At 34.5% G+C, this 27,488-nt stretch overlaps 1 protein-coding gene across 4 annotated transcripts in view; it reads right to left on the bottom strand.

Moving 5' to 3' along the window:
- Positions 1 to 27,488, bottom strand: part of SCAF4 (SR-related CTD associated factor 4) — a 59,386-nt gene that overhangs the window by 22,758 nt on the left and 9,140 nt on the right. For 2 of the 4 annotated variants that reach the window (XM_019730173.2, XM_019730175.2), the window contains exons 2-14: positions 14,558 to 14,641; positions 13,643 to 13,687; positions 11,987 to 12,148; positions 10,794 to 10,929; positions 10,300 to 10,442; positions 9,513 to 9,662; positions 5,426 to 5,577; positions 4,966 to 5,074; positions 3,463 to 3,627; positions 2,871 to 2,956; positions 1,772 to 1,962; positions 850 to 950; positions 34 to 147 (exon numbers count right to left, since the gene is read on the bottom strand). In XM_019730173.2, coding sequence (XP_019585732.2) covers positions 34 to 147; positions 850 to 950; positions 1,772 to 1,962; positions 2,871 to 2,956; positions 3,463 to 3,627; positions 4,966 to 5,074; positions 5,426 to 5,577; positions 9,513 to 9,662; positions 10,300 to 10,442; positions 10,794 to 10,929; positions 11,987 to 12,148; positions 13,643 to 13,687; positions 14,558 to 14,641 — 1,638 coding nt within the window. The remainder of the gene's footprint in view (positions 1 to 33; positions 148 to 849; positions 951 to 1,771; positions 1,963 to 2,870; positions 2,957 to 3,462; positions 3,628 to 4,965; positions 5,075 to 5,425; positions 5,578 to 9,512; positions 9,663 to 10,299; positions 10,443 to 10,793; positions 10,930 to 11,986; positions 12,149 to 13,642; positions 13,688 to 14,557; positions 14,642 to 27,488) is intronic. The other 2 variants (XM_019730174.2, XM_074326145.1) reach the window with 1 other exon arrangement.

The raw sequence follows: 27,488 nt of genomic DNA, 5'->3' as shown, positions 1-27,488 counted from the left end.
AAAAAAAATGAACTGTAAGGCATTAAAATGTACCTTTATGGATTTCTGGTTCACTTTATAGTTTCCTCGGCTCAGTTTCTGCAGGGCACGATAAGCATCTTGCCTATGAACCATAACAATATACGCACAACCTCTGGGAGGAATCATCTGCTCAAAAACATTTTAATATTATAAAATAAGATAACGAAACCAAACAGCAACAAGATATAATACTACCGTGTTTCCCCGAAAATAAGACTGGGTCTTCTATCCTATCTCTCTGAAAAATAAGACCAGGTCTTATATTAATTTTTGCTTCAAAAGACACATTAGGGCGTATTTTCAGGGGATGTCTTATTTTTTCATGTACAACAATCTACATTTATTCAAATACAGTCACGTCATCTTCTGGAACATTGTCATAACGTACTAAATGCGTCCGTCTGGCTGACGATCTTAACTGGGGCTTATTTTCGGGGTAGGTCTTATTTTCAGGGAAACACAGTAAGTAACTAGTACCAACAGCCCTAAATAACCCCCTCCCCAACCAAGCCAGTGTTCCATCACCTGAGATTAAATGAATTTGTAAATTGGCAATTCAAGTTTGCTCTCAACTGCCAATTATTAATGAGCCTACAGTTCCCCAAGCTTTGTTACATAAAAACTTTTCTAAAAAAACGTTTTAAATTAAACTTGGTTATCAAAGAAACATGGTTAAATGCAGAAAACGCTACACATGGACTCACAACACCTAAACTCTAGTCATATCCACAAACCTGGGCAAATTTTGACTTAGGTCTCAAGTCCTTAATTTGGTAAAATGACAATCACATCTGTCCACTGTCATTAAATCATTTAATGAACACTCACATTAATTGATTCAATTGGACCAAACTCTTCTAAGAGACCGGCAACATCCTGCTGAGTAGTCCTTTTGTCCAGCTGTCCCACCCAGAGTGTAGTACTACAAACTTAAAATAAAATCATCATATACATACACATTTGATAATGAACAGTACTATAACTTACATGAAAAAATTGTAGAAAATATGCCTAAGTGACATTATGATACCTCAAGTTCAAGTAGTGATTCCACATACATTTAAGAAATTCCAGAAAACTGTGCTAGTACTTCAAGAAATGAAACCAGGATAGTGAATATGCATAAGAGATGGAAAAAAAAAACTGGCCTTTTTGGGGCCAGATCTAACACTTGATCCCAACTCTCCTGATCACCAACCAATTCAGTGCTTTTGTTTTTTGCTCATTATATGTAGTTGTCCTTTTCCAACTGTTAAGTGTATATGGTTTTTCTCTTACGTTGTGCCCTAGGTAATAAGCCTTCCAGAAATCTCATATATGCCCTAGTCATAGAAATTAAAATTTCAATAATAGCCATGGACTATAGTACACCTTATAAACTTTCTAAACACAACATGAGATTCAGGAAATAATCTCTTTAGTCTGTGTAATGTAGTCTGTAAATTGTTAATCTTTATAAAAGAGGATATTAGTTATTATGGGGGAAATACCCCCTTTCATTGTATACAGGAGAGCTAGTTAATGACTATATTTCACACATTAAATTTAAAACACACTATTATTCAATACTGTTACTGTTTCACTCCTTATCGCTGCTTTACAGCTGGTTTGACATAGAAAAGCAATCCAAGGGTATACACCAAACAAATAAGATGTGATAAAACAGTATTTTGCTAAAAGCTATAAAACAGTTTAAACCCATGACACGAAAAAACTAATGTAGGAAGTTTGAATGTAAAGGCTAATTTACCACTCGCAGTTTCTGATTTGATTGGAGGAAGGCCCTTTTGTCGGCGTTCTCTTTCTTTTTCTCGATCCCGTCTTTCTTGGGATCGAGATCTAGGAGAGTGCCGACGTCTATCTCTGGACCGAGATCTAGAACGTCGATGACGAGACCTCCGAGATCTAGAACCAGATCGAGAGCGCCTTCTTTTTGGTGACCTAATGTTTTCAGGAGGAAGGAGAATGGATAGAACATAAAAAAATTTTTTCAAATGTAAGCATGTATTAATCAGAAAAAAATACAAGTAGGTAATTTAATGTTTGGATATATAAGAATTTGATAGCAGGGAATTCATTCTAAAGATTAATGTGTTCAAAGTTAGAAAGCATGCACATATTTTAAATGAGATAAAGAAGGTTGCCAGCTTACAAAAGTACCTCTCATCTTCGATACCTCTGGTACTATACTAAATTACATCTTTGTAGTGTCAGATGCTAATTGCCACCATTGAGATATACTGCAACTACTGTTATCTCTCTTCTCAGTAAAGTCTTCTGTTCTGCAGCAATTAAAAATGTAATCTGATTATAGTACTGATCATCTTTCCACTTTGTTGGCTGATAAACTTGTACAGAAATTTTGATTACTATTATAAGAATTATTAGTACTGTGTTTCCCCAAAAATAAGACCTAGCAGGACAATCAGCTCTAAAGCGTCTTTTGGAGCAAAAATTAATATAAGACCCAGTCTTATTTTACTATAAGACAAGGTCTTATATAATATATGATATGATATAATACCGGGACTTATATTAATTTTTGCTCCAAAAGACGCACTACAGCTGATTGTCTGGCTAGGTCTTATTTTTGGGGAAACACAGTATATAACTCTTATAATTTCATGTATAATGTCTACCTGTATGTAGCCATTAGAGCAAGTCAAAGGGAAAAAATGTGGGTAAGATGACCTTAGAATTTGTTGAAAATTAATACTGCCCCCAATCCACAAACAGACATACCAAGTGTTATTTTATTAACACTGCATATCTGAAAACAATCCAGCTTGACTTTAATCTCTATGTCTCCTAAGACATATAGGATTGGAATACCATTTTCTATAAATTACCTGGATGCTGACCTAGATCGCGACTTTCTGTTGTCAGACATATGCCGCTTAACTTCTTGAATACAAGGTTGTTCTACCTCCATTTCCTTTAAAAAACAAACAAACAAACAAACAAACAACCACCAATCATTACATGAGAAAAGTGGAAATTATAAATAATGTCAAGAGGACAAAATCTAAAACCCACTAAACTTCAAATCTCCCTGAAACGGTTCTTTTGGTTACTTGAGACTGAATTACTTGTTTAATAATGACTGGCCTTCAGTGGGAAAAAATTTTTTTATGTGGTTTATAAGATTAGAAGTACTCCACTTCTGGAAATTGCTTCGTATAGGTTACCTACTGTTTTAATAAACCATCACCTAAAATGGTGAAATAGGCATTCTATACTGCCTCAATCCTCAAGAACCTTATGAAATCGACAATATTATGTCCATTTCCCAGATGAAAAATGGGAACAGAGAGGATTAATATGTGCTTAAGGTAACTGTCTTCATTTTTCAAAAATGAAGATAAGGAGCAAATAGGCAGGAATCTGCACTCAAGTCAAGGCAACCAGTACAATAATCAACCATCGAGAATGATGTTTTACCTGATGTGCCTTCTGCGTAAGTGGTTCATTTTGTGCCTGAAAAGCAGCTTGGAAAGGCTGCTGTACGGCTGGAGTTGGAGGAATCACAGACTGAGCCATGGGAGGAAAAGGAGGTGTAGGAAGAAGGCCAAATCCTGGCATCTGTCCATTAGGAGGAAGTGGAACCTTTTGTTTTTAAAGAAAAGTGTGTAAGTAGATTTTAGGTAATAACTACCAAAAATAATTAGAAAAACTCTTACCTTATATAAAACTAAAATATTTTCAATAAATTTTGATCAAGGAAAAACTACAATGACATGCAACAATGAACAATTTCCATAGATAATCTTCATCCAAAGAATTGTTAAATATCCAAGTATATAGGTTACAAATCTTGTAACTCATTTTAAAATTATGAATACACAGGTTGGGTTTTATGATTTATAACTTCACTTATATGAAAGCTATGCGGCAGACTGAACTTAAAGTTAGAGTTACTCTATTGCAAATTGTCTCTCTTCAACTTTAAAGGCAATTAAGACTTTTGGGAGAAAGAATGGCTAGAAGCATCGACTTCTAGGTTCATTTTTTTAAAATTTACTCTAAGGGGACTTTCAACTAACATATCTACTTTTAGGATTTTAAAATATAATAATGACAACAACCTAACATATTTCTGCATGTGCTATTCCAATGCCAGTACAATTAAAAATATAATTATGTCACAAGAGTAGTCTTCCTAAATTATTTATAAACTTTCAGTAATTGTTAAACATTTAGAAATAAGTTCATAGGTTTTCTTCATATTTTAAACCAGCTTATAAAAGACTTTTCAAACTTCATCAACAAGTTACTAAAATCACAGTATCAATTTCTTATTACGAAATGTACAGAATAGACTGAAAATGATATGGAAAAGAAAATGAATATAGTTTAAACACATTTCTTACAACCCTTTCTAAACTAAGGCTATAAAGCATTATTTCCCAAGGCTGGTGGTACAACAGAATCACTACACAATTAAAAAAATACTCTAGATTGATTGTAGCACTGGGTTTGTATTGTTTTAAATGCCCCTTCCCGCCCCCATTAACTTGGATGCATTGTCAAGTTTAGGAAACTCTGAATTAGAGGATTTACTAAAATAAATCCAATGAACAAATCTCTACTAACTTCCTGCAATTTGCCTGTGTGCTATTCTCCTTTCACTACAGATTTCAAACTACAGTCCCGAATGTTGAGAGCTGAAAGATCACTAAAGCATCTAATCACACAACATTTACCAAACGGGATCTTTGCAAGGGAAAGAACTATAGAACTAAACAGGCCAGTTCCCTAAAATAGAGCCATAATCTCTAATATTTAGCATCCTTGTTTTAATTAAAGCAAAAAGCAACTCAAATCATTATGTACTCAACAGCTTTCGATCCCACAGCTAAATAATAGTGGTCTGTGAAAAGCAACCCATATGCTCTAATGACTGTCTTCAGTCACTAAAACAGTGGTAAGAACAACATTCTGTACCTGATGGTGTACTGGCTCCGGCTGTATCGCCATCATTCGAGGTTGAAACTGATCCATATTTTGATGCTGGGTATATGCTGGTTGCTGCATGCCATCTCCAGGAAATCCACTAAAGAAAGATGAGCAAGCCTTTTACCCATTCAAAACACATGAAATTCTCAACCACACTTATACTACAGAAGCATAAAGAATGATGTTCAGGAGTCATTAATAATCAACGTTACTGAATCATATATTTGCCTATATAGTAACTTATACACTCAGCATTATTCCAAAAATAAAACGCATTTTCTTATTGTGAATCTCATGGGATGCCCTTCCAATTTGGGAGAAAACCCAAAATATCACAACTTAAAAGAACGACTCTATGAAAAAGGACTTTGTCACTAAACGTTCCTTACACTGTGCCTTACAAAGATTACCAACTCTATATCCAGGGAGGAATCAGATAGAAACTTACAAGGGCGCCTGCGGAGGAGAGGTGGCAGGGGCGACCGCAGCGGGCACGGGAGCAGCAACAGCAGTGGCAGCTGTGGTAGCAGCGGCATCTTCTTTCTTGGATTCTTCCACAGCTTCTGGCTCATCGTCATAATCAAATCTGTCAAGTAGCTTCTGGAATAGGTATGTCAATATTCCATTTTAAAATTTCGACTGTGATTCAGTGCACAAAACTTTGTAAGGACAACAGATGTTCATATCATCATCTAGAATCCCACCATGCCATCATGTACAAACCTCATTTGGAAAAGACAATTTTTTTGTTCTGCTTTTCTTCCCCAATTATAAATGTAGTGTTTTCTTTCTATTTTCTATATGCTTACTTTATTATTAATTTAGCAACATAAATATTTTACTAAAATAGCCATGTGCCTAGACTAAAAACTTCTGGAAGTTTGCACACATGGTAATGTGTGTACATTTTATTGTCTTAACAATCACCATAAGTGCCTATAGAAAAATGTCCACATGCTGCTTGCTCAAGAATATACTAATATAAAAAGGAAAAAGAGAATGGCACAGAAGGCCATAAATAAGTCTCACTAACTGTGTATACTAGCTTCTTTCTTAAAACTTCACAGCTCACCTCAGATTACCAGAAACTTTCATTAAAAAATAAAAAGAATCAGGACACTTCACAAGATCACATATCTAGAAGAAGAGCCATTTAAAAATTACAGCTCCATTTATTGAGAAAGGAAGGCAGGAAAGGAGCACAATGAAATCTCCTACTATGTTCTGGCAGATTACATATACTAGTTCATCATCACAAGAAGCATGCGACGTAGATCTATTTTCTTTCTACAGACAAGAAAACTAAGGCTTAGATCATTAAGAAATATAACCAAGACTGTACAGTCAGTGAATGGCAGAATTGGAATGTGGACACTGGTCTTTTCAACCTCAAAGCCATCAATCAGTCTCAGGTATCCAACAAGCAATCTTCTTTCAAGCTGTGTCCATTCTGCTCATGGATTTCAAACCTCAAACTCCTAAATGTGGTGTTCCGTGATAGTTCTGCCTAGAAATTCTGGCTCTATCTTACTAGACAGCAGATTTCTAAATTATAAAGGGAAATCCCCTTTTTGGACAATATTTGTGTTTCTTTCTATGTAATTCTAGGACATGTGTTAAAGTAATTATAACTGAACAATCTAATATGGCCCAGGCACCTGTTTTACACACATTAGTTTATTTAACCATCACAGCAATAAAGTATAGCTACTACCATCTCTATTTTGCAAAGGTGTACACTGAATATTTAAGTAACTCAAGATAGTGACAGGAGCCAAAATTAACACTCGGGTCTAAATTGTCTACAAAAAAAACAAAACCTGTGATCTTTGCAGTTTATCTTACATGTGATATGTCCTTTAAAGTTTTATTATTTATACCTAGTACTTTGGAAAATGACTAAACATCTAAGAATAAATGAAACAAGAAACATACAAGACATAAAAAAAGAAATTATAATAAATGGAGATTCTGTATAAAAAGCTACCAGTACTTCTTCAACTAACCTATAAATTCATAAATTCTAAAACTTATGCTGAAGTTCATTTGGAAAAATATGCTGTGATGGTTAACTTTATGCGTCAATTTGGCTAGGTTATGGTGCCCAGTTTTTGGTCAAATATAAATCTAGATGTTGCTGCGAAGACATTTAAAAAATGTGATTAACATTTAAATGAGTAGACTCTGAATAAAGAAATATCCTCCCATAATGTGAGTGGGCCCCAACCAATCAGTTGAAGGTTTTAAGAGCAAGAACTTAAAAATCACGACTATCCCTTTCCTTCCTGTTTCTGTGCGAACGTGTGTGTGTGTGTGTGTGTGTGTGTGTGTGTGTGTGTATGTGTATTTAAAATTGGTTCTGTTTATCTGGAGAACCTTAATACATAGCCAAAGAAAATTTGGGTTGGGAGGGGAAGGAGGAGGACAACACCTAGATATAAAATATGGTATATAAGCTGTAAGTACTTAAATTGTTATGTGCAGAAATAAACAAATACATTATTAGTGTCTAGAAATAGACATAGAAATAAATGGGAATTTTGTGTATGACAAAAATAGGGAGAATTGGTTATTTCTAGACACATAAAGATTTAACTATCTTGGACCATATTCTAAAGTAGGTTCCAAAAGAATTAAAGAGACAAACAAAAAACAAAAATATAAAACTACTAGAACATAGAATTTTAAAATTCTGGGGAGGTGCGGAGGTTCCTCAAAAAATTACAAATAGAATTGCCATATGACCCAGCAATCCCTCTCCTGGGTATCTACCCTAAAAATCTGAAAACATTTATCCATAAAGACAAGTGTGCTCCAATGTTCATTGCAGCTTTATTTACGGTGGCCAAGACATGGAGACACCAAAGTGTCCTTCAATAGATGAATGGATAAAGAAGTTGTGGTATATATACACAATGGAATACTATTTGGCGGTAAGAAAAGATGAAATAGGACCATTTGTGACAACATGGCTGGATCTTGAGATTATAATGCTAAGTGAAATAAGTCAGACAGAAAAAGTAGAGAACCATATGATTTCACTGATGTGTGGTATATAAAACTAAAAACAACAAAAGAACAAGACAAATAAAGAAACAAAAACTCACAGACACAGACAATAGTTTAGTGGTTACCAGAGGGTGAGGGGGGCTCTAGAAGAGGGTAAATGGGGGCTAATATATGGTGATGGAAGGAGAACTAACTCTGGGTGATGAACACACAATGTGAGATACAATGTATTACAGAATTGTATGTCTGAAATCTATGTAACTTTACTAACAAATGTCACCCCAATAAACTTTAATTAGAAAAAAGAAAAATTCTGGGGAGAGGTCTCCTAATCACAACACAAAATAGAAAACTAATAAACAAAACCACAATATGTAAGAACGTATGTTCACATGTGCATGGAAATAGGTCTGAAAAGACATACACAAATCTGTTCAAAGCAGAGTGAAATTGCTTCTTTTTACTTTAGAACTTTGTTATTTGTATTTTTTCCCTTATGCATGTGCTTTTTTGGTACTCCAAAATTTTATCCAACATTCCTTAATCAGCAGTCATTCATAAATCACGAAGATATGACAACCAATATTTACAGCATGAATTCTTAATTTGGACTAGCTGCAGTAATTATATCTTATAATTAGAATGCTGGAAAGAATAAGAAATTATAGAGATGATTAAAACAAAAAGATATCACTTAGTTCTAGAACTTTCAAACTTTTGTGTTTTTTTGAGTGAAATCTGGAAAATGAAATACAATTTCATATAGCCATAAACCCAATAACTAGAGAAGACATAAAACAGACAAGAGTGGAGTTGTTTGGGTTAACATTTCAACAAGCAGCTCTGAGCTGTGCATATTCAGCACATCTGTATCCTTAGTGGCAGCCCCTTAAACATGACATTGCCTAACAGAGTAGTTGGAAGACACTGAACCAACCCACACCCTCACGGTATAAATATGTTAACTAAAGTTTAACAGCAAAAAATGAGAAGTAATTTAAATGTCTTTCATTATGGGAAGGGCTAAACTGTGTTGTGTCCACAAAAGGAAAATGTCTAAGAAACACTCAGTAAAAACATAGATCTAAATCTATTAACCTTAACAACCACAACAATAACGAGGTAAGAGGATTAAGATCAAAACAAACCAGATACAAACTCTGTGTGTGTGTGTGTGTGTGTGTGTGTGTGTGTATGACCAAATAAAAGCATAGATCCACAGGAAATTAATTCTGAAAAGATGTACAGCAAAATATTATAGTAGCTATCTCCAAATATGGGGGTTAATGGTGAATATACTCCCGTTTACTTTTCCTTTGTATTTTTTTTACTGAAAATTTTTGCGATGAGTATGTTACATTTATAACCAGAAAAAAAATAATCAATGTTTTGATGTTGAGGGAGGAAATCCCTCAAATCACAAAACAACAAATAAACAATGCACAGAGAGGCTAGAAAAGAGCTAACTTCCACACCCCCAGATGAGTGACATAAATAGTGTGGTGGGTTATGTGACAGAAACGCACCTTGTCAAATGTAGTTTTTTGTTCAGGTGGTTGTGTCGGAGCTGCCTTTAACTGAGCGGTGATAGCCTGAACCTGAGCCATCACAGCGTTATCTACAGCAGGAGACTGTGGTTTTGGAGGCTGTTGAAAAGTCTGCAGGATCTGCTGAAGCTTAAAGAACGGGAAAACTGATAAACCACATAACAAAGTACAATCATTGTATCAAGATATTTTACAAAAAACCAAAAAACAAACAAACATAAAAAACCTCAAAGGTGACTCAAAATCGCATACAGGCAGAGTACACTAGAAAAAAGAATCAACATTTTTGTAATGGTTAAGTCTGTTGTGAATAAACATATCAGGGATACAATGTCTATCACTTAAAGTTAAAAATGTATGTTGACAACCTCAATGGTAAGAAACTAATGGTCACGAAGAAGAGAAAATACACCAAACAGTAAGTAAGGTAAATATATGTTTTCTAGAAAAATGTGAAAAGTCATCTCTAATCCAAATAATTTTGAAATCAGTTAGAAAAGCTAGAATTGTGAGCAACAACAATGGCCACTTAGCTCTGAAGTTCCCGTCAAAGGGGTATTGCTAATTCTTAGTGTGTTGTTCCCTTGCTTTTCACCTGTCCACATTTTCCCGTTACCCCTATGCCATTACCTTTCTTGTCAGGCTTTTCTAGTTGAAAAGTAGAACTATTTCCTCTCTTGAATGTGCTCACTAATTAGGAACAGAAAATAAGAACTGACAATAGTACCGAACTGCAAACAATTTAATCTTTGGATAAATAGTTTACCTGTTGACCTTGAGTTGACTGAAACAGCTGGGCCACAGCAGCAAAAGCATCAGAGCTGGGCAACTGTGGTACAGTTGGTACAGAATTTGTAGTGGCTTGTGGGGGCGGTTCAGAAGAAACTTTAACTGGAGGTGGAGGTGAACCTAAAAAAAGAAAAGGTCACTAAGGCCTAAGAAACCTTTAACTTACGAATTTTCCTTTTTAAATTCCACTAGGCTTCTTTACTAAAATAACATTCTATTCCATTTAACACATACTAAAAATATACTGTGATATTAGAGTCTGTACTATAACAAGTGCTAGGAGGGCATTTTTGATTAGAAATAAGAATTATGTAAAAAAGAAAACAAAACACCATACCTTCCTTCCATGATGTAAACTTAAGTTTCCTTTTTATGGAAAAATTCCAACAATATAAATAAGAACCCAAACTTTTTATATACAAAACAATTATACCATTTTCTAAGTTCACAGACACACTTGACCATACATACCTTCATTATTAGTAACATTTTCTGCTACTGGGGCAGCATTACTGGTTCCTGCTGCCATGTCCAAAAGAGGTTGAATAATTTCAATTTTGAATACTCCATTTTTTTGCCAAAGGTTCAGCACACGAACTATTTTACTCTGTCATGTGTGAGAAAACATGAATACAAAACAATTATTTGTGTAAGTTATTATACCTCTTACAAAAGAAAATACGAAAAAAATCTCTCTCATCAGAATCACAACCTGGTTAAATTACTCTAATCAACATTTCTTCAGTAGTGTAATCTACAGTAAGAAACAGTGAAAGGAAAAAAAAGAAACATAACCTAGAGAATCAAATGTACTGTAATAATAAAATGCATTTGAAGTTTTCATTATATTTGATTTATGGTTACAAAGAAACCCATCACTGACAAAAACAAACAAACAAACAAACAAACAAGTTATAGACGTGAAGAAGAATTTCTTTAGGATGATTATAACTGTTAAAATATTTAAGGAACTGGCAAGTAATTGATATGTTGTTTCGTGGACCAGTAAATATGAAGAAAGAGATCCAGGTAAGATGTGTTATTTACGTTACAACTCTTATCTCCTACTCAAGGAATGATCTTCTTTGTCTCGTGTATGTTTTTCTCACAACAACACTTCTCCAATATAAACAAAGAATCCACAACACTCAAATTTATATGCTGTTTATTGTAAATGTCTCCATTCTTCACTATTCTGAGTAGGTTTACCAGCGTATTTATCCCATTTATGGGAGTCTATGTATAGTAAAACCAGCTATATACATGAAGAATTAAATGCTGCAGTCTGATTGATAATGAATACCACTTATGCTCTTGCATCTCTATATGCTAGGTAAAGCCATTAATTACTGGTCCCTTCCTTCTGGAATAAGCAACTGTATGAGTTGCCTTTCTCTACTCCCGAATTTCTTTATCACTCAACTTTCCAACGTCTTCCTTAAAGCTGGTGCTCCTTTCGTAGTTCAACAGTACAACACTCCTGAAGGACTTTATAAGATAAATACATGACTACTACAGAAAAAACTGGGTTTTGTTTGAAGTTCACAGAGATTATCTTTTTAGTCATACTTCAGGCTTCAAATATCTAAAATACATTTAAGTAGATTCAAATAAATATAAAACTAAAAACAAGAACACAAGTTTTAAAAAATTATTAGGTCTACCTTATCTTCAGATGGACAAAGATACAAATACTGGAATGTGGCGGTTATGTTTTTAGAGAATCTTGGCCCAAAAACATCTTTATCAGTTCCAAACTGATGACGAGACTGTCGCACTATTGAGTCGATTACATATAATCCCGGAACCTTGTATTCTGGTTTACACTACAAAGATAAAGATGTAAAGTCAGTACAAGAAAAGCAGAATCACAATTTGACACTCATTAATCTCACTTTTCTGAAATTCTGTATACCCAGTGACTGTTTCTATTGAGAAGCTACTTCAATGTTTAGCTCCTACTGGATTGCTTGTCAAATGTCCCACAGCTCTATACAGAACTACCATTCTCTTGACATTCATACCTCCAGTATTTTACTTTTCCTCAATCCCTGTACCTCCCCCACTCACAATTTCCCAGAATCACTATTACTTTACCAATCCCTAAGCCACTTCCATACAAGTCCACTTCTTTATAATAGTTTCTACTCCAATTCATCCTGCTCAAAAAAATAATTTTTACCTTTTAAAATTATGAAAAAGGTAATTTTAACAACATATCAATTTTAATTCTGTTATAGTACCAGAGAAACCAAAACTAAAAGGAGAGTTGATTTTTGGCTTAAGAAATTGATAAGATAAAAAGAATAAGGAAATACATATCTACATACATTTTGGTGGTATAACCTTTATGAGAGATGATTTAGCAATAAAAGCAAAGACATTTCATTCAACAATTCTACATCTAGAAATTTATCCTAAGAAAAACAATTATGACACATCTAATTTTTTTCCATTGGCCAGCCACTGTGTAATGTCCAACAATAGGGAACTGAACTGGCTGAGTAAATGGTGGAAACCATCATGGGATGGAATACTCTGCGATGTTTATGATAAATACAGTGGAAAAGCAGGTTATCAATCCACGTCTCCATTTTTCCTTTTATAAATGTAAATAATAAAAATGAGTAGATCCAAATGTAAATATTTGTAATGATGTGGAGTGGTGGCATGCAGGTAACTTAATTTTTCCATTTTACTTTAATTTCCTACTATAATAACCTCTATGACCAGTTAGAGCTGGTGAAGCTCTAACTCGCATCTCTCAGGGAGTCTTCCAAGGCCATGGATCAGAGACATCTGCACACACACTTGTTAGTATGTACTACATGGCACAGCTCCGGACTGGCGGAGATGACAAAGATGTCTAAGTCTCCGTTCTTAGTCCTCTACTGAGACAGATATGTGGCAATCACACAGCTATAAACAACATATCACTACTGTAGAACTGAAAATGGTTTAATTATGATTGGTGCCGGGTAAACTTTACAAAGTGATTTCATTGGAAATACTCCAAGATGAGTTAAATGCCAACCGAACAGACAGGGCAGAGGGCAGAGGAGGCATATCAGGCTCAGGGAAGAGTCTTGCCCAGCAGATAAGAAACTGTTAAGTGCCTCTTCATAGTAAGTGCTCCATCAATAGTATTGCTATACATTTTGTTTCCTTAAAACAAACCAACCTCTAGAGATTAAAAAGAACTTCTAGTGACAACTTTTTTGTATAGTGGCTTTACAAGCAAGCATCCACACTACAATTTAGAAAGTAAATTACAAATACTGAACACAACTAAAATGAGGTAATAATAAATGGATAGTTACCTTTTTGATGAACTTTTCTACTATTTGAACTACATGCTTATAAAGCTGAAAAAGAATTTAAAGAAAATTATTGTCCAGTTTACATGTTTCTCCACTTCCTATAATGTAATTAGAAACTACTTAAAACCTTGAAACTTGCACAATTTGAATAATTCTCAATACTGAATAAACCACGAGAAATAATCTATAGTCAACAACTGAAAAAACCATTAACAAATCAGAAAAATGAACTAAAACAAAAACTATAAACCCCCATCAAATAGGTCTTTTTCTTAGATTTTTAATCAATAAACATTCATAAAGCAGTATATCAGGCAACTTTATGAGAGGGAAAGGAACAATGGAACTGGAACTAAATCATGCAGTTTCTAAGTGAGTCACTTTTATTTAGGTTTGATCTTCGATAAGAAATTTAATTTCATGGAGCCGGAGGTTTTTTTTTTCCAATAGAAATGAACCTAATATTCAGCTGATTTATGACAAGGATTAAGTTAAATAAAGAAAAACACCTGCCACTCAACTCTCTACTTCTGGGAATTTCAAATTTTTTAGCACCGCACACACAAAATGTAACTACATGAATAATGGATGTGTTAATTAGCTTGATTGTGGCAATCATTTCACAATGTACACGTGTATCAAATCATGTTCTACTACGTGTTATTAAATATATACAATTTTTATTTGTTAATTATACCTCAATAAAGCTGGAAAAAATATACAGGGAAACTACTAATAACAAAAAGGGGTAAAACTCGTTTTTGAAATAATGTTACAATGCAAATGTACCATACTGTAGTATCATGTACCTTCAGCAAAAGCTGATTAGTGTTCACAAGATGAATTCTCATGTTTAATAACATTTTCAAAATCTCAAAAACATTTTCAAATTAAATATATTTACTCCCCTTTTACCTTAATGGCTTTAATAGCAGCTTTTGTGATGAGAATCATCTTGGCTCGAGAGATGGGAGGCTTCATATCCATAAGTGAAAAGAGCTTAAAAAACAAGCAAAAAAAAAAAAGTTTTTAATTAAAGGTAAAATTAGAGGTCAATTCCCCATTTCTACAAAGATACCGTATTTCCCCAAAAATAAGACATATTAATTTGGGGTCTTATATTAATTTTTGCTCCAAAAGACGCCATTAGGGCTATTTTCAGGGGATGTCTTATTTTTTCATGTATAGCAATCTACATTTATTCATGTACAATCTACATTTATTCATTTATTCACGTACAAAAGTCTACATTTATTCAAATACAGTCATGTCATCTTCTTCTGGAACGTCATTATAACTCTCCAAACCCCGAATTCCAACTTGAATTTCTTGCGACTCCATTTCCTGTAGAATCATTAGCCCCGATCTCTCATGTCCAGCAATAGAGCTCTCCTTGAATGAGCACTTCTTGTCCATGTAGTCTGCTCGTAGTGCACTGGCAACACAGCTGTCAGTGATTTTATCCCATGTATTCTTCATCCAAGTCACGACCTCTTGCAGGCTAGGCTTCACAAAGTTTCCACGCTGATTTCTTTCCATTCTATTTTCAATGCAGTCATTGATTTCCATATGCAAATGGTCCTCGAATGGCTTGTTTATTACAATATCAAGAGTCTGGAGATACACAGTCATTCCTGCGGGAATCATTATTTGATCTAGTCTTCTCTCTGCAAGGAAGTTCTTCATGTCTTTAGCACAGTGAGTACTGGCTAAATCCCCGAATAGCAGACCTCTTTGGCCACCTCGCAAAACAAGTGGCAGCATTAAATAGACCCACTTCCTTGTAACTGCTTGTGTGCACCAGGCTTTTTTGGTTTCAAGAACATAAATGCCTGAAACACGTTCAACCTTATTTTTCTAGCCCTCAGTGATGATTAGAGGTGGGGCTTTCTTTCCATTCAGACGAATTGCCAAAATACAGGTAACACGTGCACTTTCGTAACCAATGGAGGGAATGTGGATTGACAAGGCACCCCTCTCTGCTCAATTGCCGTTTGAGATCCTTGGCCCATCAACACTGCAGTCTCATCCACAGCAATCATGTTGGAGAGTTGGTATTTAGAAAAGTCAGTGCCATCAAAAAGGGCTTGAATGCAAGCGCACGTTTAATACCTTCAGTATCTTCCAGCTTGAACAGTGTTGTCAAACTTAGAGACAGTTCACATGGCTGAAGGAAGCCTTCCAGCCAGTGTTGTGAAGCTCTGAATTCTTCTGGGGATATTTCTAACTGTGGTGCCATTGCAAGGGCAAATGCTTGAATATCAGCCCTGTGCACAACCAAAGCCTTTGCTCTCTTGTCAGCAGTCCACTCACAGATGATGTCTTCCAGCTCAGGAAATAATGGTTGCTGACCTGATCCACACTTGTGCTTCTTAGCATTTCCCTTGTCCACCTGTTGACTGAGGCATAGTACTCTGCTCACCATTTTCGAACCATTCGGAGATCCAACTTTTTCTCTTTGCAGAAAGCTGTAAGATTCTTGCCCCGGGAGTCCTTTACGATACCTTTCTTGCACTCGACAGAATAGCTCTTTCTTTTTGCACTCATCTTGTCTGGGGGTCAAAATATTATTCCCTTTAAATCTACTATTAAATCAAGTGTTAACTGAAGACTTACGAGACAGGAGTGGCAACAAAAATGATGACAGTTAAGAATGATGGTCCACACAAAAGCGACGAAAAATTGCAAGCACCAAAATTCAGAAAACATTTATTTTCTGGTTATGTGTTATTTTCGGGGAAATACAGTATTTGCAATCTATTAACTAAGAATAACAAACTTTTGGAACTAAGTTTAAAAATTTGGCTAGTAAAGGAAAATCAAGAGTTTTCCTATATACCTGCACTGTCATTTAGAAAATACAATGGGAAAAGATAATTTTAAATAAATAGCAAAAAAGAAAACAATAATTTTAGAAGTATGGAATATCAGTATGATTTTTATAACCAATATAAACGCAGAGAAAAGTAGAATTTTTCCATAAATAATATTAAGATACAGAAAATAGGAGAAACAAAGATATTAACACAGGAATTCATTTTTAAAAAAGAGACTCTGTAAATAAATAAGGTCATGATTCTTTTTCATTTACCAATGTAATAAAAATTATCCTTGAGAATAAATGCTAATCGCTGAAAAACAATTAGCAAGGAGATAGTAATCTCTGAAATTATATAAACCAATGAGAAACTACGAAACCATTTATAATTGTTCAACTTAAATACAAATTCAAAAAATATCAACACCATGAAATACACAACATACATTTGTAAAGGGTATATTCTAACCATTTTTAAGTTATAAAATTATTGTTGTCTATAGTCCTATTGTATCTGTAGTTTTAGAAAGCTGTGAAAATTCTCTGAATTTTTAGGATATGTTTCCAGGAAGGCCTATTTACTCTGTACTCTGAGAAGAGAGACTTGTTCATCATTCTGGCCTCTTAGTAGTAGTCTAGTAAAGGTCCATGTCTTAGGGATTTCATATTTGAAATATTAACATTAATTGGAAAGAAATAGAAATATGATTCATATAAGGTTGATTATGCTCAGGAAGCCCCGAAACGTATTTTGAAATATCCTTTTAGAAGTCCCAGGTGAATATATGCCTGTGATTAAGCAAAACAAAAACAAGAATTTAAGAAGCTAGACATAAGCTTCTTGATGTCAGGATTTTATCCTTATAACCCTCTGTGGGCTCTCATTATATCTTGGTTGGATTTAAACTGTCACGGGCGCTCCTGATGGTTGGATTTACTATTGTGTGATTTGTTAAATGTGTTATTTTTATTCCTGACTAAATCAAGAAATTGTGAATTCAACTTTATAATGACATTTTAAATCTCTTGTTTGATTTAATATACATGTTTCTCCAAATAAACCTTAGAATTATTTCAATTCTCCATACTATACAATGTTGCTTACTGACTCGTACATGCAGAGACCATAGACTATGATGGGGAACACAGGCAAAATATCAACCAGGCACATGTGCCTGTCTATTATATTGATTCAGGGATAATAATAAAACATATTGAATTTAATTTGGGATGCCTGCTGAATATATAGGCAGAGACTTCAGGCAGAGACTAGAATATGAATCTTGAACACAGAAGAGCGATCCAGGCTAGAAACTGAAAGGTCACAGAATCAAGAAGCCATGAGGATGGGTGAGAAGGAACTTCTATTAAGAAGGTAGCCAAGAACGTATACCTAGCAAGGGTATATACCAAAAATTCCCATGTGGTATAGAGTAGGGCGCTGCACAAATGAACACCAAGACCAATTCCAGAAATCAAAGGCATTTGGCAAGGTCAAATGCTATGAGGATACAAACCAACCTTGTTCACTCAGTCTGACAACTGGGTGGCTGAATCGATGCTAGTTTTTAAAAGTGATGCCCAAATCCAATTGGTTAAGCAACCAATGGCAGGAGAGGAAGAAATGCAGTACTGGGTCATTTTTCACTCATTCAACAAATATCTGAGAGCTTAGTAAGCAACTTGGTAAGTAAGCTCAGTGCTCGGCACATAAAGAGGAGACAGTCATCTTCAACGCTTTACAGGTGACCATCATTAAAATACTTCTTGTTAGCATTATAAGGCTTCCATCGCATTTAAGTTTTTTAGATGCCCTTTCCTTTCCTTTACCAATGCCTCTCTTAAAACTTAAACATGATATGATTTATGAAGAAAAACACTACAGGCAGATATTGAGGTTTCAAAACTAGAGGTTTAAAAAATTACCTTTTAAAAGCTCAATAAATGTTACTAATATTTCACTGATTTTTTTCAAGGCACAAATTCATTAAACAGGCCCCCTAATATTTAGATCAATGCCTTCATTAGATAGAGATCCAAATTATTATGCTGAAATTGACACATTTTACAGGAACTATGTACACTGACACTACTTATTTGGATAGAAAAACTAATAGCCATCACGGTGAGGTAGATATTATAATTTTATTTTTACAGATGAGAACGCTAATGCACAGAAGTTCAAGAATCTTCTCTAAGTCATAAAGCTAATTAACAGTAAACTCAATCTGTGGGCTATCATCTCCCAAAGCTCAAACCCTTTCTAATAAGTACCTAACAATAAGGAATTTAATTAATACTGTAATACATTAGTATTGAGGAATAGTACACAGACATTAACGATGGTAAAGACAATACAGTCAAGTAAAAAACAAATATGCACGTAGACCCAAATGAGAATACTAAAATATATTTGTTATGAGGGACTGGACCCAAAGATTTCTTAATAACAAAAAAAAAGTGACACAGAGGTAAACTGGCACGTCCAGCCAAGCAACAAATTTAGAGAAAATGTACTGATTCCTTACCTGAATCTAGAGCACGGTGGCAATTCAATAATTTTAAATAAAAAGAGTTCACTGTCATGGTGACCTATGTTGGCTGAGGAAATCTCCTGAAAGTATACAACCTTGTGATGATCTAAGACTTAGACTACAGTTACTGAATTTTCTAAAACAAATTTCTGTTAAGAGTAACAATCAGAACACAGGCTCAATCAATCACCTGGGATATCCTGACTCTACCACTCGCTATGAGAAACTGTTCTTTCATCTGTAAAATGAGCATACTAGTCCCTACTTATTTAGGGAAGTTTAAGAATTCAAAGAACACATAAAAGCACTTAATGCAGCACCTCACACAGAGTAAGTACACAACAGACATCAACTGTTACTCCTACTATTACTACACATAATTTTGTTGAAAAAAGGAAGAATCCTGGCGATAATCTTGGAGTATTTTTCAAACTGTGGGTTGAGATACATTAGATTATAAAAAAAGAGCTTAATGGGTATGACAGAACCTTTTAGTGGAATAGAGTAAAAAAATATGTAACAGTTCTGCACACAGTAAGGGTAAGTACTATTTGGTGTAACTTCTCACTTCTGTGTGTGGTTAAGTATATGTACAAGCACCTGAGTCTCAATGTAAAATTTTAATTCTTACTGTGGGGGTCATGGTAAAAAAATATGAAAGGCAATAAATGAGAAAAATTCTTTTGTTTTGGAAACAAGGAAAATAAAACGCAGACTAACTGCTGGTCACCTTTCAATAATGTGTAGTCTTTAAACCATTAATACATTTCTATGAACAAACTGTGGGGGGAAAAAGCAACATTGCCAAGGCAGAAAAAATTTTCTCGTATTTTTCAATGAAGTTTAAATACACATAGTAGTATATACAGAGTAGAAACAGGGGTAATGGTAATTCAGTCTAGTTATTTCTGACCAACACCTCAGCCAACAAACCTTAAGGAAAAAACCTACTAGCTTTATATATATAGGCTGAAAACTATAAAACATTATTATTCCAATAAACTACTAATGAAAAAAACAGACAATGTGGTATTCTGGAGCAGACATAGACCTGGTTTTGAAACGGGGTCCAGCCATGTAGATGATTCTGGGCAAATTACTTTAGCTCTGTAAGCCCCAGTGTCTTCGTATTACTATCATATACTGCACAGGTAACGAGAACTCAATTAGTTTTTGCACATGGAATGACTAGTATATCACCTGCACCAGGCGAGTGCTCAATAAACATCATTAGGTGCAGCACTCACCTTACAATTACAGCCTGTATCACAATTAATGGCATCTGTCAATGAAAACAAATGTGTCAAAGCAACCCGAGAAAACCATGCAATTCTCTTACATAGAATAGCTGCAGTAGGCCCCAAAAGGTAAAGACCACATTTGAAGGCATTAAGTACAGTAGTAAAAACATACTTGCCAGCAACTGATATGAGTTTGACTTTTTGCTGTCACTAGCTGAGTGACTATGAGAAAACCTAAATACGAACATGGTCCTGCTGCATGACATATAGAAGGCGTCACACAAAGTATTCTAAAAATATGAAGAATCATTCATCATGATCCCTTATACCAATAAAAAGTTTCAAGAGAAGGAATGAACATCTTTCACCTGTGACACCTGTAGAATTCAGTGTTTGGGGTTAGTCAAAGTAATATGATAGTAGTCTGCTATTTACTAATTGTATAAACTCTGACAAGTTTAAACTTTCTAAACTTCAATCATTTTTTAAATCTGAAAAGGGGAATTAATAGTACTCACTTCACATCACAAGGCTGTTAGGATTCAATGAGATAATGTACATAAGCCTCTTAGCCCAGTATAACTGACATGGAAGTGGCTCAGTAAATGAGCTATACAGTGCACTGGCAATCTTTACACACATACTCACGGTTCAAGTTTGTTTTGTTATGGCTTACCATATCTTTTCTATATTACATCTACTATCCAAATGCTGCATTTAGAAATCTTCCTTATAGAGAAAATCTACGGTATCAAAGACTTGTAAAGCTGCATAGCATCTTAGTACCGACTCTAGTACTCACACCAAATGCATCACCACTTTTACAGTATCCCTGGCAGATTCCAGAACTCCTAACGAATCAGATTCAATGATTACAGCAGTCTCCTTTGTACTGACCTCAACTCTCCCTTCTGGTACCTTCCCTCTCCTATTCCAGATCTGCCTCTGGAACACAGAACAATAGTGATCTCTCTCATACAATAAAATAGTTAAAGATAACTAAGCATGTTTCCCTCTCACTTAACACCTTCAACTATTTGCCAAACAATGCTTTCTAGATCTGACTATCCTGGCTAATTACTTTTTAGTATGATATTCCAAAATGGACAGGGTCCAGATGTATTTCTGTGTTAATGGAATCTAGTGGATTGTCTTTTGTGTTGGTGTCCTATTTCTAGAGTAACACATTACAACAAACTTACTAGCCTAAAACAACAGAAATTTATTACCTTACAGTTTTGGAGGTCAGACTCTCACTAGTCTAAAAGTCAAGGTGTTGGCAGGGTTGCATTCCTTCTGAAGGCTCTAAAATCCATTTGCCTTTTTCAGCTTCTAAAGGGTGCCTACATTCCTTTGGCTCAGGGCTTCTTCCTCTGTCTTCAGAGCCAGCAGTGTAGCATCCATCATCTTTCCTCCCTGACCTCTGTTTCCGTTGTCATATCACCTTCTTGGACTCTCCTGCCTTTCTTAATGTAACCCTTTGGATCACACTGGGCTCATCTGGATAATGCAGGATAATTACTCCATCTCAAGATTCTTAATCACATCTTTTCACATGTAAGGTGACAAACATATTCATAGGTTCTAGGATTCAAAACATGGACTTGGGGGGGGCGGGGCGCGGCAGCATTATTTCTTATTTTAAAACAGTACTTAATTCACAATTATAACGTACTGTTTTCATTGGAATCTGTATCAAAAACTAGATCTTCATGCTGACTTTATGTTGGCTTCTGACAGTCTTTTCAGTCTACTTAGGTAATCCGAAAATCATTTTCTGCTATTTGATGCAGCAGCTAGTCCAATATGCTTGTACCTTTCACAAACCTGCTTCATATGCCTTCCACCAACTCAATGGTTTTTTGAAAATTAAAAAGAACAGAATCTACTTGTAGGATGACCTTATTTGATATTCCTTGGACACTGCCAGTCAGCTAAAATTCACTTAACAGTATACTCTCATCCTGCCTATTTTTTTCTAATGTATTCATGATGAAATCATGACAAATATCTTTCTGAAATATTTGGTTTATAGTCCTTACTAGACAACACATATTTTACAAAAGAAAAGTTTAATTTGATCTGTTATAAATTGTAAGTGAAACTGTTCTGGCTCCTTGTGACTAGAAATTTCTAGAAACTCATAAAAGAAACTAACAGCTGGCAGAGATAAAAGTTACTGGCATCAAGCTTACGATTTCTGGACTATACCTTTTCCTATTTTTTGAAATTAAGCTGTCAAAGCAATGAACAGAATTAGAAGAATACATACTAAACAATTTTTAAAAATCTTTTAAATCCCTCAAACATGATTTCCTTTCAGAATTTCTTTCAAGGGATACTTACCCCTAATCTTTTCCCCTTAAACTTTTAAAAATTTGCTTTCCTTAAATATATTTTACAATGAATTATATTGATTATATCCAGTATTCTTTTCTTAACTATTATGACCTCCAAGATGATAAATTTTGCCTTAAGCTCCTGTTATTAATATTTAATTACAAAGTTTAATTTAAAGAAAAATATGAACACTTCCAAAAAGAAATACGTACCCTCAGAGTGACAGGCTGGTACTCAAATCTCTCGATAGATGCAGATATCAAAGCATTTAATTCTAGTCTTTCCTCCTCTTTTGTTCATTTGACTCAATATATTAGACACACTGGCTTCAGTTAAGTCCAACACAACTTTAATGTTTATTGGTAACATATAAACACTTTATAAAAGTACACATTAAATTTTTTAAACAAAAGATAATTAGGAAAAAACTTCTTAAGTCATTTTTTCTGCAAAGATACTTTGCCCATCTAATTACAACAAGAAGACAACTCCATAAAACAGTCACTGCTAGAACAATTAGGTAATCTGTATTGTCCCTTCTTACGTGGTATTTCATTTTATGTTATTTACCTAAGGTCTGTTTGAACTAATACTTTTTTTTTAATTCAAAATTTACTGGGCTGACAATGGTTAACATTATGTAAGTTTCAAGTGTACAATTCTGTAATACCTCATCTGTATATTCCATTGTGTGCTTACCACCCAAAGTCTAGTCTCTTTCCATCACCATGTATTTGACCTCCTTTACCCTCTTCATCCTCCCGTTACCCCCTTTTCCCCTCTGGTAACCACCATACTATTGTCTGTGTCTGGGTTTGTTTTGATAAAGATGTGGTACATATATACAATGGAATACTACTCAGCCGTAAGAAAAGATGAAATACTGCCATTTGTGACAACATGCATGGATATTGAGTATCATGCTAAGCAAAGTCAGATGGAGAAGGACAAGAACCATATGATTTCACTCATATGTGGGATATAAACTGGAAAGCAACAATCAAACTAAAACTTTCTTAATGCTGGGAATTTAACGTGATGAGGGATTCAGGGTGGGGGCCACAAGCCAACCACATTAAGTAAGTACCACTATGCCATTCTACCTGAAAGCATAATATTGTATGTACAAACAGTAAGAGATACAGTGAAACTGAAAAATGTACAGGAATAACTCAATTAACAAAGGAAACCCCAATAACTAATTAATAAACAAAGAAGTTCAATAATCAAATAAATGCAATTAGTCAAAGAAGTACAAATTAAAATAATGAGATCTAACTCAATTATTGAGTGTAAATTAGCCAAAAAGCAAAGAGGACAAATACTGCTGATGAGACGTAATGGAAAGTTTTAATTTCAGAGGGAAATTTAAAGCTCTATATCAAGAACTAAAGAAAATGTCCAAATCTTTTAAACCAACAATTTCATTTCTAGAAATTTCTTTCTAAACACAAGTGGAGGAGGAAAAAAAGACTGAAATACTCAAAAATGTTCATGGTATTTGGTGAGATATTTTCTTTATTTTCTAATTTAAATTTACCTAATTTGCATTAATTTTGAAATGAAAAAATTAAAATTCATGTATTTAAAAATAAAAAACTTTAATTTGTGTCTCAGACACAAAAATGCATTTCCCTAGCTTTGATTATAAATATAGTAAACATATAGAATCATCATTATCAGATAAGATACAACCTGTCCATGGAGTAAACCTTGTTTTTGAAGTTAACAGTTTAAATCAATGGCTTATGAATCTTTAATATGTAAAACTTTTCAAAATTACTAAAACAAAATTTTAAAAATAAATTTAAAAATTTTCCCCTTTAAATCTTTAACAGAAGCCCTTATGGATATAAACCCCAAATCTGAGAAATTACTGTCTGAAATAAATTTTTGTTGACATCTGTGCATTAAAGAAAACATCTCTTTAATTAATGATACATAATTTACTCCCATGTAAATTCTATTTACTTTCCCTACAGTCAAATCCTTTGAAACCCAAATGTTTAACCAATTTTCCACTTGTTTAGAGAGAGGGTATAGAGACAAGACATTAATATGAAATATTCCTAAGATGGAGCAAATTTACAAAGCTTCTTACAAAATACACACATAGTACAAATACAGTTAATACTAAATTGAAACCACTTTTGATTTATATTTCAATGTGCATTAAGAAAACAGAATACAGTAATATAGCAAACAGTAGTTAAAACTTCACTTGTATTATTTCCCACTTTTTAATTATATCACCAAGCCCTAATTCTGTTACCCTTTACTGCTGGCAAAACTAATTTTCTAAGTAGTTACTTTCTGACTGACTTATAAAGTCTGCCCTAATTTATTCTTCATTTAAGACTAACTCTGCTACAATTTCCAAGGGTCTACTCGTCACTCAAACTTTTCACTTAGAATCAAGGCTGCCTCCTTCAGCAGAGCTTTAATGTGTTCAGTTCCAGCTTATCACAATAGGTCACTTTCTATTCCTCACCCCCATTTTGGTTTACTGAACTGCAATCAATCCTCAACTCCTTCCTTTTCACTTGCTTAAGAAATAGGCCAAATGTTGTATCCATGCCATTGCTCTACTTTACTAGCACAGATGCCAGGTTTCAAAATCACTTTTACTGTGCCTCACTAGTACACTCTGTGTATACCAAAGTTGTCTATAAAACATTTTTGTGAATTAAATATTTCTTCATAGACTTCAATGGAAGAAAAAAAAATTGGTTCCAGGATATAAAATCATTTGATTAGAAGAAGAAAAAATTATCCCATACTTTATGTATTTTATTTATACCCCAGTTATTTCCACAAAGTTGTAATGACTGGATCTATGCACAATCATGGGACTAAAATTGAAAATGTTAGCATTTATAAAATCCCCAATAAATTAAAAAGTTTAATTGTGATTATGAATTAGTATAAGAAATATAAATGCCTAAAAACCTATCTTAAGGTTTAAACACTGACTGTATCTACTGCATTACTGTGGATGACTTAAAAACTTACCAAACTTCCTTATTCTTAAATTTTGACAAATCCTTCCAAGTATACATTATAGCCATGTTTTAAATGTACAAAAGTTGCTTAGTGAAAACCCTCTCACCTCATACAGGATCCAGCAGACAAAGAACAGCTACTTAAAAATTTCAGAGCAGCCATATGGGGCTGTGGACTGGGCTCAGATAAATCTCAGAACCAGTTTCTACACTGTGTGACCTTGGACAATTCACATTACCTTTCCGGTTTTCTTATCTTTAAAATGGACAGAACGAAAAGACATACGGGGTCGGACAATTAGGTTTGCGAACTTTTTGCAACGATGTTGCTAACCTTTTTTGATATCATAGGGATTATTCATTATGAATCTGTACCAGCTGGACAAACAGTTACTATTTGGAAGTGCTGAAAAGGCTACGTGAAAAAGTTAGATGACCTAAGCTTTTTGCCAAAAAAGTCAGACAACCTAAGCTTTTCACCAACAATTCATGGCTCTTGCATCATGACAATGCACCAGCTCACACCGCACTGTCTGTGAGGGAGTTTTTAGCCAGTAAACAAATAACTGTATTGGAACACCCTTCTATACTCACCTGATCCAGGCCCCAGTGACTTTTTTCTTTACCGGGAAGATTGAAATATTGAAAGGAAGACATTTTGATTACATTTAGGACATCAAGGGTAATACGACGACAGCTCTGATGGTCATTCCAGAAAAAAGAGTTCCAAAATTGCTTTCAGAGGTAGACTAGGCACTGGCGTCAGTGCATAGCTTCCCAAGGGGAGTACTTAGAAGGTGACCGTAGTGATAGTCAGCAATGAGGTATGTAGCACTTTTTCTAGGAAGAGTCTGTGAACTTAATTGTCAGACCTCGGACACCTAACCCATTAGCTGGTATCTGGTTGGTATATAATAAGCAAATGCAGGATTCCTTTCCTGTCCTTCCCTTGAACTGTCCCCAGTGGATCTTAAAATAGCATGTAAAAACTAAAGATATCCTTTGAACAAACTTAGGATTCAGGATCAACAAAATAATTTACAGTGTCACACTGAGTCGCTACTAGATATTGTTTTAACCTGACAGAAAATCAGATCAAGCTAACAAAATGAAAACGGTACATTAAAAACTAATGGTTTTGTATTTTTCTTTAAACAGCTTTGAGATGTAGTTCATATATCATGAAACTCACTCCTTTCAAATGTACAATTCAGTGGTTTTTACTATATTGAGTTGTGCCACCATCAACATTAATTTTAGAATATTTTTATCATCCCCCCAAACAAATTCCATACCCATTAGGAGTCACGCCCCATTCTCCCCTGCCCCAACGAATCATCTACTTTCTGTCTCTATGGATTTTCCTATTTTGGACATTTCATGTTATTTTTTAAAAACCTAACTTTATAAAATATGCATTTACATTTATTAAACAAGGTAAAGGCCTTCATAAAAATTTGAACTTATCTCCAACTGAACCCCAAACTTCACTGTCTTATCTAAAGTGATTTATCATTCAGCATCTCTTAATTAAAGTGAACTACATGATGTATAGCCATTAAAATTTAAAGAGTATTTTCTCTGTTTCCTAAAGGCTTAAAAGGTGTATTACTGTAAATTCCCATATTGTGTTTCCTTTAAGCAGGATATTATAATTCTACTCCAGCTAAAATTCAGCTGACAAAGTCAAGAGGAGAAAATAAAGTGGAATACTCATGATAAAGTACATAAAGACATATTAGGGATATGTGGAGGGAGATTTACAGACTATAGGTTTGGTCAACTATTGCTCACAAAGGTAATAGCATACTTAAAGGGGCAATGGGAGAAGCCCACCACGGGCAGGTAATAAGTGGGTGAATTGTCTCCAAAGACTCTAAAAACAATAAAACTGAAAATCGTTTCACTACC

The sequence above is a fragment of the Rhinolophus sinicus genome, linkage group LG01, assembly GCF_036562045.2.
Source record: "Rhinolophus sinicus isolate RSC01 linkage group LG01, ASM3656204v1, whole genome shotgun sequence".
NCBI classification, from domain to species: domain Eukaryota; kingdom Metazoa; phylum Chordata; class Mammalia; order Chiroptera; family Rhinolophidae; genus Rhinolophus; species Rhinolophus sinicus.
The sequence above is the reverse complement of the archived record's forward strand: the minus strand, read 5'-3'. Positions and strand labels throughout refer to the sequence as shown.